Source organism: Mobula birostris, chromosome 26, assembly GCF_030028105.1.
Source record: "Mobula birostris isolate sMobBir1 chromosome 26, sMobBir1.hap1, whole genome shotgun sequence".
Lineage (NCBI taxonomy): Eukaryota > Metazoa > Chordata > Chondrichthyes > Myliobatiformes > Myliobatidae > Mobula > Mobula birostris.
In genome coordinates this window covers 3,381,732-3,394,671 of record NC_092395.1, presented here as the reverse complement: position 1 = coordinate 3,394,671, position 12,940 = coordinate 3,381,732, and the positions used below count along the sequence as shown (strand labels likewise).

The 12,940-nt window shown below is 43.4% G+C and overlaps 1 protein-coding gene across 1 annotated transcript; it reads right to left on the bottom strand.

The window, feature by feature from the left end:
* Positions 1 to 1,514: 1,514 nt before the first annotated feature.
* Positions 1,515 to 11,648, bottom strand: org (oogenesis-related gene). Its single transcript, XM_072244445.1, has 5 exons — positions 11,451 to 11,648; positions 11,300 to 11,377; positions 7,665 to 7,887; positions 5,497 to 5,627; positions 1,515 to 1,569 (listed from the first exon to the last, which is right to left on the bottom strand). The coding sequence occupies exons 1-5, from the start codon at positions 11,487 to 11,489 to the stop codon at positions 1,540 to 1,542; spliced, it is 501 nt and encodes a 166-aa protein (XP_072100546.1). The 5' UTR covers positions 11,490 to 11,648; the 3' UTR covers positions 1,515 to 1,539.
* Between the last annotated feature and the right edge of the window lie 1,292 nt (positions 11,649 to 12,940).

Sequence of the window (12,940 nt, the reverse complement as noted above, 5' to 3'; positions counted from 1 at the left end):
GTTCCTTAGCTCTACCACAACAGTTTAAACCTTCCAACCTTATGTCACCTTGGATACAATTTATTTTTAAATAAACAGTAATGCTTCCCTCTGCCTTCCTGCCTGTCCTTTTGACACAATGTGTATCCTTGGATGTTAAGCTCCCAGCTATAACCTTCTTTCAGCCATGATTCAGTGATGTCTACATCATACCTGCCAATCTGTGCTACAATTTCATCTACCTTATTTCAATGCACACAGTGCATACTGTGTGCATTCAAATACAACATCTCCAGTCCTGCAGTCACCCTTTTCAATTTTGTTCACTGTTTACATTACCACTCATCCTGTTGACTGTAATTTTGCCCCATCAGCCTCTGCTAGGAGTCTCACTACAGATTGCCTTTGTTTTCCAAGGCAACTACCTCATCTTCAGCACTATTACTCCTGTTCCCATCTGCCTGCCAAATTAGTTTAAACCCACCCAAACATCTCTGGCCAATCTGTCTGCAAGGATATTGGGCTCCGTTGGGTTCTGGTGCAACCTGTCTCTTTGTAAAGGGCATACCTTACCCAGAAGGAACCCCTACCCCCCAATTCTTCAGCCAGATCATCCTATTCACTGGCACGTGGTACAGGCAACAATCCAGAGATTACTACCCTGGAGATGGTGTTTCTCAGCTTTCTGAGCTCCCTAAAGTCTCTTCAGGATCTCCCACCCTGTCTACCAATGTTCTGGTGCCAATATGTACCAAGACTTCTGGCTGCTCACCCTCACCCTTGAGAATTCCATGGGCATAATCCAAGGCTTCCCCAATCCGGACAGCAGGGAGTCAACATTCAGGTGTCTATTGAATCCACAGAAACTCACCGTTCCACACAATCTCCGATCAATACTGCAGTCTTCTTCATTCCTCTGCTCTCCTGAGCCACAGCACCACTCAGTGCCAGAGACCTGCTCACTGGGGTAGGTTGTCCCTCTCAATTACATCGAATGTTGTACATTGAAGGGACTGGCCACAGGCACTCTGCACTGGCTCTGCATTTCCCCTCCTGACAGTCACCCAGTTGCAGTCAGACAAGACACTGAGGCTCCACACGGAGTAGTGTGGAGTTTTGGTCACCTTGCTGTTTATCCAAGCTGCTGACCCTGAACAGAGTTCAATTCCAATGCCACCTGCAAGGAGCTCACACGAACACCCATTTCCCCTGGTGCCCTGCCACAGTCCAAAGACATACCAGGCAGTAGATTAATTGGTCATTGTAAATTGTTGTGTGATTAGGCTAGGGTTAGAGGAAGGTTGCTGGGTGGTGCAGTTTGTTGGACCAGAAGGACCTGTTTTGCACTGTTTAAATAAAATAAAAATGAAAACTCCAGATGAGGGTCAGACACCACTAATTTCAGAGATCAGAACAGACAGGTAGAGCAGACAAGTTCAAATATACACATTTCAGAGCTTCCAACTAGACACCAGACAGCTCAGTAACGAAATGAATTTATTAAAGGCTGATACTGAACTGAATTGTACAAAAAGGTCCAATTGCTTCAATGTATGAACTTCATTCCTGGCAACAATCACTTCTCAGTTTCTGCAAACAAAGGAAACAGTTTACCAATGGCAGAAGTACATTTCCCCAAAGGAAGCATGTTGGAACATTAATACCAGAAAATTATTTCAATGTATTATAAAACAATTTGATCTCAGTCCTACAGCAGGAAATGGCAATCCTCTGGGACATCAGATTTTGGTTTCTCCCCCTCCCCTCATTAAGGCAGCAATCACAACCACCACCAGCATCCAAGAGGTGCAGGGGATGGGTTAGGTGCCCAACCCATTAAAACCTGTGCTGCAAGATCTGTATTTAACTCCCTCTATGCCCAAGTGAACCCTTTCACTTAAGTTTACTTAACTCTGAACTTTTTAAACTTTATTATGAAGATCATGGCAGAAATTTTGCCAACAACAAAAAGTAAAAACGTTTCCTTGTAGATTTGGTACAGATTTCTGTTCAAGAAACAAATCCATGCAGTGACATTGCCTTCAAAACTGGGCAAAACAAAATTCTCCTTTTCACTAGTTTTATTATTCTGCAGAACTGCAGATTCCAAAACAGTACATGTCCCTGTGAATATTTCATTCAACGCTACAAAAGGTACAGGAGGCCAATTCATGGATTAATTGGATTAAGCAAGAAATATAGAGAAAAGTAAAGTTAGATCCCCAGAGAGTCAAGGGCAGCTCAGCTGTTAAAATGTTATATTTTGTTAGCACATTTCCACCAATCTGCCTGACCTACCGAGCTCCTCTGGCAGTTTGTGTTGACTGATTACAGTGTCTGACTTCCTGTCTCATTTGGGCAGTACAGTAGCACAAATGCTTTAGTGATTGAAATTCAGGATTCTGTTCCTGACACCATGGAGTTTGTACATTCTCCCCATGACTGCGGGGAATAAGAAAATAAATCAACAAGTTCAGGCACCTTGCTACTTCACAAACTATGTTGACATGACCAAGCATTTCCCTCTGGCTTTCTCCTACATTCCAAAGACATGCAGATTAGTAAGTGGTGGGCTTGCTGTAATGCCCCTGGAAGTGTGATGACACTTGTGGGCTGCCCCCAGCAAATCCTCGAACTGTGGTCATTGATGCAAATTACACATCACTATAGTTTAATGTACATGTGACAAAACTAATCTTTACCTTAACAGCCCAGATCTGGTAGGATTAAGCTGGGTTACAATGTTTAGTTACCTAAACAGCAGATTCCATTTCTAACCTTTGAATTCTGGAGATTCTGTCTATTGGGAAAGATTTCTCAGATACAGCACAGTAACAGCCCTTTCAGCCCAACGAGTCCAGACCACCCAATCATTTATTTAGAATTTAGAGACACAGCACCTTCCTGCCCAATGACCCTGTGCTGCCCAGCAAACTACTGATTTAACCTAGTCTAATTGCAGAACCAATCAACCAGCTAACCGATATAACCTTTCGAAAATGGGAGGAAACTAGAGCACCCAGAGGATACCGACGGGCTGACAGGGAGGATGTAGAGACAACTGTGGGAATCGAACCCGGGTCACTGGCGTTGTCAGAGCATTACGCTAGCAGCTGCACTACAGGCCGAGCTTGAGGGGAGAACAATGGAGGAAACAGAGGATTAAAAATGCAAACGTGCAAGCTGAATTGAAATGCTTGGAGAGCTCAAAGAATTACAGAATCCCAGCATCTTTCAACTTCAGACACCTACAGCTTTCTGCTTGTATTGCAGGGTAGCAGCACCTCACAATGCATCTCACCTGACACATCAACAATGAGTAACACAATACAGAACCCTCAAATTAGATCATTGCAGGGAGAAATAAAACACAGTTTGGTGGCAATTCCATAGAGCATAAGAGAATGAGAAGAGAATATGAGGTATACCCCTCAGTATAGGGAGGGTAAATGCAAGCAGTTTTTGTCCACTGAGGTTTGGTGAGACTAGAACTAGAGATCACAAGTTAAGGGTGAAAGGTGAAATGTCTAAGGGGAATTTCTTCACTCAATGTTGAGAGTGGAACAAGCTGCCAGTGGAAGTGGTGGTTGTGGACTCAAATGTGACATTTAGAGAAGTTTGGATAGCGAAATGGATAGGAGGAAAATGATGCAAGTCAATGGGCCAGGCAGAATAACTGTTCAGCATGGAGAAGATAGGCTGAAGGGCCCACTTGTGCATTAGCACTGACCATTTATTCATAGAGAACTTGGAATATGCTGTCAATGAGTGCAGGTCCTAAAGGAATCAGCAAATACTCCCCATTGAGGGGTATTACAGCTGAAACCCAGTCTCATCCACAGTTACTTCAGTAAACATCATTGTAAAATCAGAATCAGCTTTATCACCGGCATGTGACAAAATTTTAACTCAACAGCAACGGTTCAATGCAATACATAATCTAGCAAAGAAAAAACAAGTAAATCAATTATGGCATATGTATATTGAATAGATTAAAAACATGCAAAAACGTTAATAACAAAGCTTCAAAGTCCATTTAGGAATCAGATGGCAGAGGGGAAGAAGTTGTTCCTGAAGTGCTGAGTGTGTCTCTTCAGGCTTCTGTATCTCCTACCTGATGGTAACAGTGAGAAAAGGGCATGCCCTGGGTACTGGGGGTCCTTAATAATGGACACTGCCTTTCGGAGACTCCGCTCCCTAAAGACGTCCTGGATACTTTGTAGGCTAGTGCCCAAGATGGAGCTGACTAGATTTACAACCTTCTGCAGTTTCTTTTGGTCCTGTGCAGTAGCCCCTCCATACCAGACATTGATGCAGCCTATCAGAATGCTGTCCACGGTACAACTATAGAAGTTTAAGTATTTGATGACATGCCAAATCTCTTCAAACTCCTAAGTATAGCTGCAGTCTTGCCTTCTTTATAACTACATCGATATGTTGGGACCAGGTTAGATCCTCAGATCTTGACACCCAGGAACTTGATACTGCTCACTCTCTCCACATCTGATCCCAATGAGGATTGGTACGTGTTCCTTCACCTTACCCTTCCTGAAGTCCACAATCAGCTCTTTATCTTACCCTTCCTGAAGTCCACAATCAGCTCTTTAGTCTTACTGACGTTGAGTGCCAGGTTGTTGCTGCAGCACCATTCCACTAGTTGGCATATCTCACTCCTGTATGAGATTCTACCAACAATGGTTGCATCATCAGCAAATTTATAGATGCTATTTGAGCCAAGCCTAGCCACAGTCGTGTATACAGAGAGTAGAGCAGTGGGCTAAGCACACACCCGAGGTGCGCCAGTGTTGATCGTCAGCGAGGAGGATATGTTATCACCAATCCGCACAAGTTGTGGTCTTCCAGTTAGGAAGTCAAGGATCCAATTGCAGAGGGAAGTACAGAGGCTCAGGCTCTGCAACTTCTCAATCAGGACTGTGGGAATGATGGTATTAAATGCTGAGCTATAGTCGATGAACAGCATCCTGAGTTGGGTGCTTGTGTTGTCCAGGTGGTCTAAAGCTGTGTGGAGAGCTACTGAGATTGCATCCGCCATTGACCTAGTGTGGCGATGGGTCAACCATCAAACTTGGCAGACCCCAGACACTGCCAGATTTCTGAATGGACAATGAACATACACCTCTTTGCATTACTCAATTTACAATAGCACATTTCTTATTGTAATTTATAATTTATGATGTCTATAGTTTATGCACTGCTGCCACAAAACAATAAATTATGACATGCCAGTGATATTTAACCCATGTCTGATAACAGTTATACAAGGATCACAGAAGTACAGCATGGAATCAGGCCTTTGGCCCATCTAGTCTGTTCCAAACCATTTAAACTGCTTATGCCCATTGACATCACCCAGACCATAGCCCTCCAAACCCCTATCACCCATGTACCTATCCAAACTTCTCAAAAATGTTGAAATTGAGCTTGCATGCACACTTGTGCTGGCAGCTCATTCCATACTCACAACCCTCAGTGGAAAAAATTTCCCCTTATTCATACCTCGCAAGTAGGTTCAGCAACTATATCAGCATCTGAGAGAGACTCCATCCAGCAAAGTTCATCTTCGGCCAAGTCATCTTGCTTTCTTTTGCTCCCCTTGCCGTGCGGTTTATTTGGTGATTTTCTGATTTCTGAAATTATGAAATTAGGACATGTTTACATTTCAATGATGGGGCAAGTGAAGTTGGGTGAAAGTATCCTTTCTGGTTCAACAGCCTGATAACTGAGGGCAACAGCTGCTCCCAAACCTGGTGAACCCAAGTCTTCCTCCTCCATAATGCAGATGAGGAAAATCACACAGATGTTATATTTTCCTGTGAAGTATTAAATACTAATTTAATAAATATTAAGTCAACTGTTAAGACTTCACCAAGTAGCAAGATATCTTTAAGGACTCACCAAATAACAAACCAAGTTCACCAACTTCATTGAAGTTGACTTTACTAAGAATCAGACAGCAGCTCACTTTACTTCCCCCACCCTGGATCCATTATGATACTTCAAAGAAAAAAAAAAATCACCTGCCCATATGAAAAAGGCTTTGGATACTGCCAAAACCAAAAAATATGACACCAAATATAATTTATTCTACAATTCTAAAGCACCTTTTTCTTCTGTGAAAATCTGGTTCCTACATTAATCTGCAGCATGAAATGTGGAAAAATAAAGGCGGCATTATAACTGGGTGGTGGGGTAGAGACACATCTCTGAAGGGGGGGGGGGGAGAAAGAGGCTCTCCTTCCCTCTGCAAGACTGCAGGTCACCCTTGGGCAAGTTGTAGCACCTGCTTAGTGCCCTGCCCAGTCACAATCACATGAAGCCATGGGAGTAGGCAGTGGATGGTCATATGAACAGCTGATGCTCATCACAAGTCCTCATTATACAACCACTGATGTCAGGTAGACAATCTCTGAAGAGTATGATAATAGCATGGGTCACCCATCTTGTTAAAACACTGCCCAGAAGGCAATGGCAAACCACTTCTGTAGAAGTATTTGCCAGGATCAATCATAGTCATGGTTAAGACCACGATCGCCCATATGACTCAGCGTAGAGTGTCGTGATAGTCTTCATCTTGAAGGATCAAATCCATATTTAAGATATTATATTTTAATTCTCTAGAAGTCTATTTAAATGTTTCAGAATGGGAGGCTGTGAAAGGAGTTTGTTTCAGAGTTTCTGTTTTGTTTTTCTTTCTTGAACAGAACACTAGAGCACAGTCTAGGCCTGTTGGCCCTCAATGTTGTACCCATCTTCTAACTTGTTCTAAGATTTAACCCTTCCCTTCTACAGAGCCCTCCATTTAAGACCCTCCCCACCACAACTACAAGCGACACAGTATAAATAAAATTCTGGGAATAATATATAAATGTTTCATATTTCTCATATTATCACTTGTAGTTTCACACTACTGAACCAAACCATTTCAAACTGAATTTTAAAAATTATTAATGATCTACATCTACACTAAATCAACAATGTAGCAGTTAGCAAGGTGCTATTACTGGTAGGATGTTCTAGCACTCAGTTCAATTCTGATGCCACCTAGGAGTTTGGATGTTCTCCTTGTGACCAGGTTGGTTTCCTTTGGGTCCTTCTGCTTCCTCCCAGTCCAATGACGTACAGATCAGAAGGTTAATAGTTCATTGTAAATTATCCCATGATTGGGTGAGGGTTAAATACGTGGGTTGCTAGGCTCATTGGACCAGAAGGGTCTGGTCCATACTGTATCTCTAAATAAATAAATCTTTAAAATTCTAGAGAACCTGAAAAGAGCAAACCTGATCTATTTATTTCCTCAAAGGTAAATATTATAATACAAAACCACAACAGTCCAACTATAGATTAATGCTTGATTAGAATAGTTTAGGGAAAAGTGTATATACAGTATGCTGTAATGTATATAATGCCAGAGATGTATTCTTTACACAGTGTGATGGGTGTGTGGGACACCCTGCCAGGGATTGTGGTAGAGGAAGATACATTATGGGCACCTAAACTTAGGTGGGCAAATAGATAATAGAAAAACTGGAGGGCTATGTAGGAAGGAGGGGCAAGATTGAACTTTGTAGGTTAAACTGTTGGCACCACATTGGTCAAAAGACCTGCTTTGTGCCATAATGCCCAATGCCCCAAGCCCTCCAAAACCAAGAAAAAGATGCACTCACCATCTGAAATTTCACCTTGGCCCAGGTCACTTGCCACAGGAAAGCCAAGTCTTCCCTGTATTCTGCTGGGAACAACCGCAAGCAGCAACCGAGCCAGTAGGCTTAGGCGTTTCCTGACTGTGCACCAGCGTCTTTCTGGGACCAGAAACGAGTCATTGGTCCTCACTTCTTCCACTGAAGGAGTGGAGATGGTCCACCTCGACAACCTCCGAATCACTCCACACTAGAAAACAAGTTTTACACAAGCAGGAACGTCAGTCACATCTAAGAGTTATTCAAAAATACAACAGACTCTGACCCTGCTCCTCAGCTTTTGCAGACAACCTCGACCCACTGCAGTTTGTCTACAGCTGAAACAGGACTACAGCAGATGCCATTTCCCTGGCGTACTCACCTCCAGACCAGCCTGGATAGTATAGGCACCTAGAACAGACTTGTTCATTGACTATGGCTCTACCTTCAGTATTACAATTCCAAGCAAACATCAGAGCTCTGGACCCTGGAAATGCCTGCCTTTCAACTGGATCCTCAATTTCCTAACCAACAGACCAGTCAGGAAGGATACGTGGTGACACCATCACCATGATTATGTCAAACACTGGCTTTGCTCTCAGGTTACACCATCAGACCCTCTACTCCCTGATTGAATGGCTAAATTCTGCTCCAATACAATCTACAAGTTTGCAGATGACACCATCATAGTGGGCCACATCTCAAACAATGAGTTGGAGTTTAAGGAGATGGAGAGCTTAAGTGACATTGTGTCATGACAACTGCCTTTCATTCAATGTCAGTAAAACAAAAGTTGGTCATTGACTTCAGAAACAAGGGGTTTTGGAGGGCAGTGCACATGTTTCTGTCTACATCAATGGTATTGAGGTTGAGAACTTCAAGTCCCTAGGAGCAAATTTTACCAATAGCTTAATAGAGGTGGAAACGAGACAAATGGTGGACAACTAGCACCATTTCCTAGGATGGCAATGGCTGAGGGTTTTTAACCAAGGGGTTTTACTTTGTAAAGTGTGTTTGGCAAAGGACAGATATTGGAAATGATAATGCATCAGCACCGGTTATAGAGCAACGTGTTTCACATTTTCTGTTTAACAAGTCAAACTGCCCCGTATGCTACCCACAGTACATTCCCTTCATCACATTTTCTATCTACTCCAGTCAGCCTCAGAATCGAGGACCGTCCATTTAGAACAAAGATGAGGACTAATTTCTTTAGCCAAGAGTGGTGAATCTATGGAATTTGTTGCCACAGGCAGCTGTGGGGGCCATGTCAGTGGGTATATTTAAGACTGAGGTTAATAGCTTCTTGATTCGTAAGGTGTTGAAGGTTATGGGGAGAAAGCAGGAGATTGAGGCCGAAGGAAAATTGGATCAGCCATAATGAAATAACACAGCAGACTCAATGGGTCAAATGGTCTAATTCTGCTTCCATCTTGTGGTCTTTTCTGGTGTCAGCAAAAGCAATTCTCATCTAGACTCCAAGCAATCCCCTTTCCCCATAACCCACACTTTTACTGGTGATTGGAGGAAAGTTTAGCTAGGGGTGGAGGGGAGGGGAGGGGAGGAGAGGAGTGAATGCCAGAGCCTTTTTTTTTTTTAAAAAAAAACTTGAAGAACAGTAGTAAGTACATGGAATGTGTTACTAGGGGTGGTGGTAGGGAGATAACTTAGGAGCATTTAAGAGTTTCTTAGGTACTCGAGTAAAAGAAATCAAGGGTTATGTGGAAGGGAAAGGGTAGATTGATCTTGGAGTAGGTTAAAGGGTCAGCACAACATTGTGGGCCAAATAGCCTATACTGTGCTGAATTGCTCTGTTCTTTATCACTTCTCCATCACCCACCTATACTAGATGCAATTTATAGGTCAGGCAGTGTCAGTGAGAAGTGACCAGTTCCGATCATCTTCAACATGAAAAGTAGACTCAAGTTCATCTCCCCACAGACACTGCCTGACCCACTGAGAGTTTGCGACATTCTGACTTCTGCCCCCTTTTCCAGTCCTAATGAAGGGTCTCAGCCCGAAACACTGACTGTTTATACCTCTCCATAGATGCTGCCTGACCTGCCGAGTTCCTCCAGCATTTTGTGTTGCTCTGGATTCCCAGCATCTGCAGAACCATTTAAGTTTGAACCTTCCTCCCAACCAAGCATTTGAAAAATTTGGGTTTTCTGTCAGATACATTTAGTAACTTTAGTCCAATTCCCTTGTCCCTACATTTTAATAGATCCTATAGTTTCCAGGTTCAAAGGAAACTATCAAAGTACATATTTCACCATGACTCCAAGATTCATTTTCTTGTAGACAGTCACTGAAAATCAGAAACAGGCAAAAAAACAAGCAAAATAATTATAATCACAAATAAACAGAACACAAGATGAGCCATTGAAAGTGAGCCCACAGGCTGTGGGAACATTTCAGTGTATGTGGGTGAAGTTGAGCAAGCTTATCCCCACTGATTCAAGTGCCTGATGGTCGAGGGGTAATAACTGTTCCTGAACCTGGTGGTGTGGGACCCGAGGCTCCTGTACTTTCTTCCTGATGGCAACAGCAAGAAGAGAGCATGGCTCGGATGGAGGAGGGCTCTAATGACACCTTCATGTGACTTTAACATGGGAAAACCAGCAAGGCCATACACTTCCAAAGCAGGATTCTAAAGGCAGACTTCTCCAAGTGGAGAAGGAATGGAGATGAACAGAGGGATCACAAATTTCAAAGCAAATTTATTATCAATGTACATAAATGTCACCATATATAATCCCATGTGTGGGCACGTGGCCAAGTGGTTAAGGCATTGGACTAGCGACCTGAAGGTCATGAGTTCGAGCCCCAGCCAAGGAACGTGTTGTGTCCTTGAGCAAGGCACTTAATCACACATTGCTCTGCGACGACACCGGTGCCAAGCTGTATGGGTCCTAATGCCCTTCCCTTGGACAACATCAGTGTCGTGGAGAGGGGAGACTTGCATACAACCTTGACCAGGCCTGCACCCTGGAGAGTGAAGACATTCCAGGCACAGATCCATGGTCTCACAAGACTAACGGATGCCTTATATAACCCCAAGATTCATTCACAGTAAATACAAAGAAACACAATCAATAAAAAACACACAAATAACCCATGTGCAAAAGATAATGAACTGCAAATACAAACAAAATAAGCAATTAGTATCAAGAACACGAGATGAACAGCCCTTGAAAGTGATTCCATAGATGGTGGGAATAGTTCAGTGATAGGGCAGGTGAAGTTATACCCTCTGGTTCAAGAGCCTGATGGTTGAGGGGTAGTAATTGTTCCTGAACCTGGTAGAGAGTCCTGAGGCTCCTGTACCTCCCTGATGGCAGTAGTGGGAAGACAGTAGGGCCTGGATGGCGGGGTGAAACTAACAGCATCCCAACAGCAGACATCAGATGCAGTACAGAGCAGTTTTTGCACAAGGAGCTCAAAACGCGCAAAACTCATGTTTAATACAATTACACTACATGAGAAATACTGGCTTCTGTCCTTCGAAGCTGTAAGCGAGCATTCTGTTGAAAAGAGTGAACTGCCTTTGGAAAATGAGAACACGTGGTAGCTGAGCGTACTTTATGTGGGGGAGACTCCGAAAGTACGTGTCATTTACATACCAGGTACCTCAGCGGCCCGAACACTCCGGACAACCGGCTCCACAAAGTGGGCGACGGGGAATCCCCAGCACATTTTACCTAAACACAAACAGCAGAGATCAGCGGGGAAAAGGGTGACTTGGGCGATGAAAGCTCATCAGCTCTATCATACCTCGTCCTCACCAGCACAGCCATCCCCCCGCACACTCATTTCGCCAATATAGAGCTCCCCGCGGCACTGGAGTTTATCACCTGCAGCCCAGCGACGACCACTTTAACACGGCGAGCTACACGTGCGCCCGCCGCACGGCCAGATAGAGTTAAAGAGACAACGCATTCCCGGTAAAATCCCCTTCAAAATCCTCATCAGTCTCCATTTCCTCCTACCAGCACAACAACCGGAGGTCTTTCCAAGCTGAGAGAAAGAACTTCCCTCTCCCCCGCCCCTTAATCTTCCCTCAGGTTGGATAGGGTTCATTTCGCCTGTGACAGAAAAGGTTGTGGAGATGTGCACATTGACGTTAGTAGACTGAGGGAGTGCTGATCAGGGAAGAGTTACGGATTTGGAGCGCGCCAACGGCCGTTCGACCCGTCACATCCATGCTGACGCCTTTGCCCATTTGCTCATTCTAATTGCCCGCATTAGGACTTGATCCTTATGTAAGTTAAATTATTATTAAAGTGATTTACAATGGGATAAAAGTACAAATATGAAAATAAATAAAAAATAAATATGAAAATAAAAGACAAAAAGATGTTAGAAGCGAGGTTCAATAAATAGGTTTTGAGCTGGTGTTTAACATGCATTGAATTCCACAATTTAGGGGTGTAGTGCAGAAACAAACTGACCTGCCAATCATCTTTTGTTTAAATGTAAGAGGACAGCAGGAGAAGACCTGACAGCTCAAGCAGGATTATAAAATGAAAATGATTCTGTGATGTACTCAGGACCCAGACCATTAAGAGCTTTAAAAACAAGTGAGAGAATTTTAAAATCAATTCTAAAAGATAGGTTGCCTCTTAAACATGGTGTTTGTATCTGATTCCAACAGCTCCTCTGGAGAATTTTTTTTTCATAGAGAGGTTTACATAGCAGAGAGCAGTTTCAAGTTCCTGGGTGTCAACCTCTCTGACGATCTCTCCTGCGTATAACATATCGATGCAATTACAAAGAAGGCACAACAGCGGCTATATTTCATCAGGAGTTTGAGGAGATTTGGTTATGTCACCAAAGACGCTCGCAAATCTCTACAGGTGTACTGTGGAGAGCATTCCAACTAGCTGAATCACCGACCGGACTGGAGGTGTCACTGCACAGGACTGGAAAAAGCTGCAGAAAGTTGTAAACTCAACCAGCCAGATCATGGGTACTAACCTCCCCAGCGCCTTGGACATCTTCAAAACGTGCATGCTCAAAAAGACGGCATCACCCATGACTACCATCACCCAGGACACGCCCTCTTCTCACTGGGGCCACCAAGGAGGAGGTACAGGAGCCTGAAGACACACACTCAAAGTTTCAGGAACAGCTTCTTCCCCTCCACCGTCTGGTTTCTGAGTGGACAATGAACCCATGAACACTACCTCACTATTTTTTCTTCTCTTTTTTGCTCTCTTTTTGCACAACTTATTTAATTATATATAAATATTGTATGTTTTTTA

What these genes read in the sequence shown, in the direction of transcription:
- org (XM_072244445.1), bottom strand. Translation starts at nt 11,489, where the DNA reads ATGAGTGTGCGGGGGGATGGCTGTGCTGGTGAGGACGAG. An exon ending in TCGGGCCGCTGAGGTACCTG is followed by an intron (nt 7,888 to 11,299) that starts GTATGTAAATGA and finishes CTTGTTTTCTAG; the next exon opens with TGTGGAGTGATTCGGAGGTT. An exon ending in TTGCTGAACCTACTTGCGAG is followed by an intron (nt 1,570 to 5,496) that starts GTATGAATAAGG and finishes CTTTGTTTGCAG; the next exon opens with AAACTGAGAAGTGATTGTTG.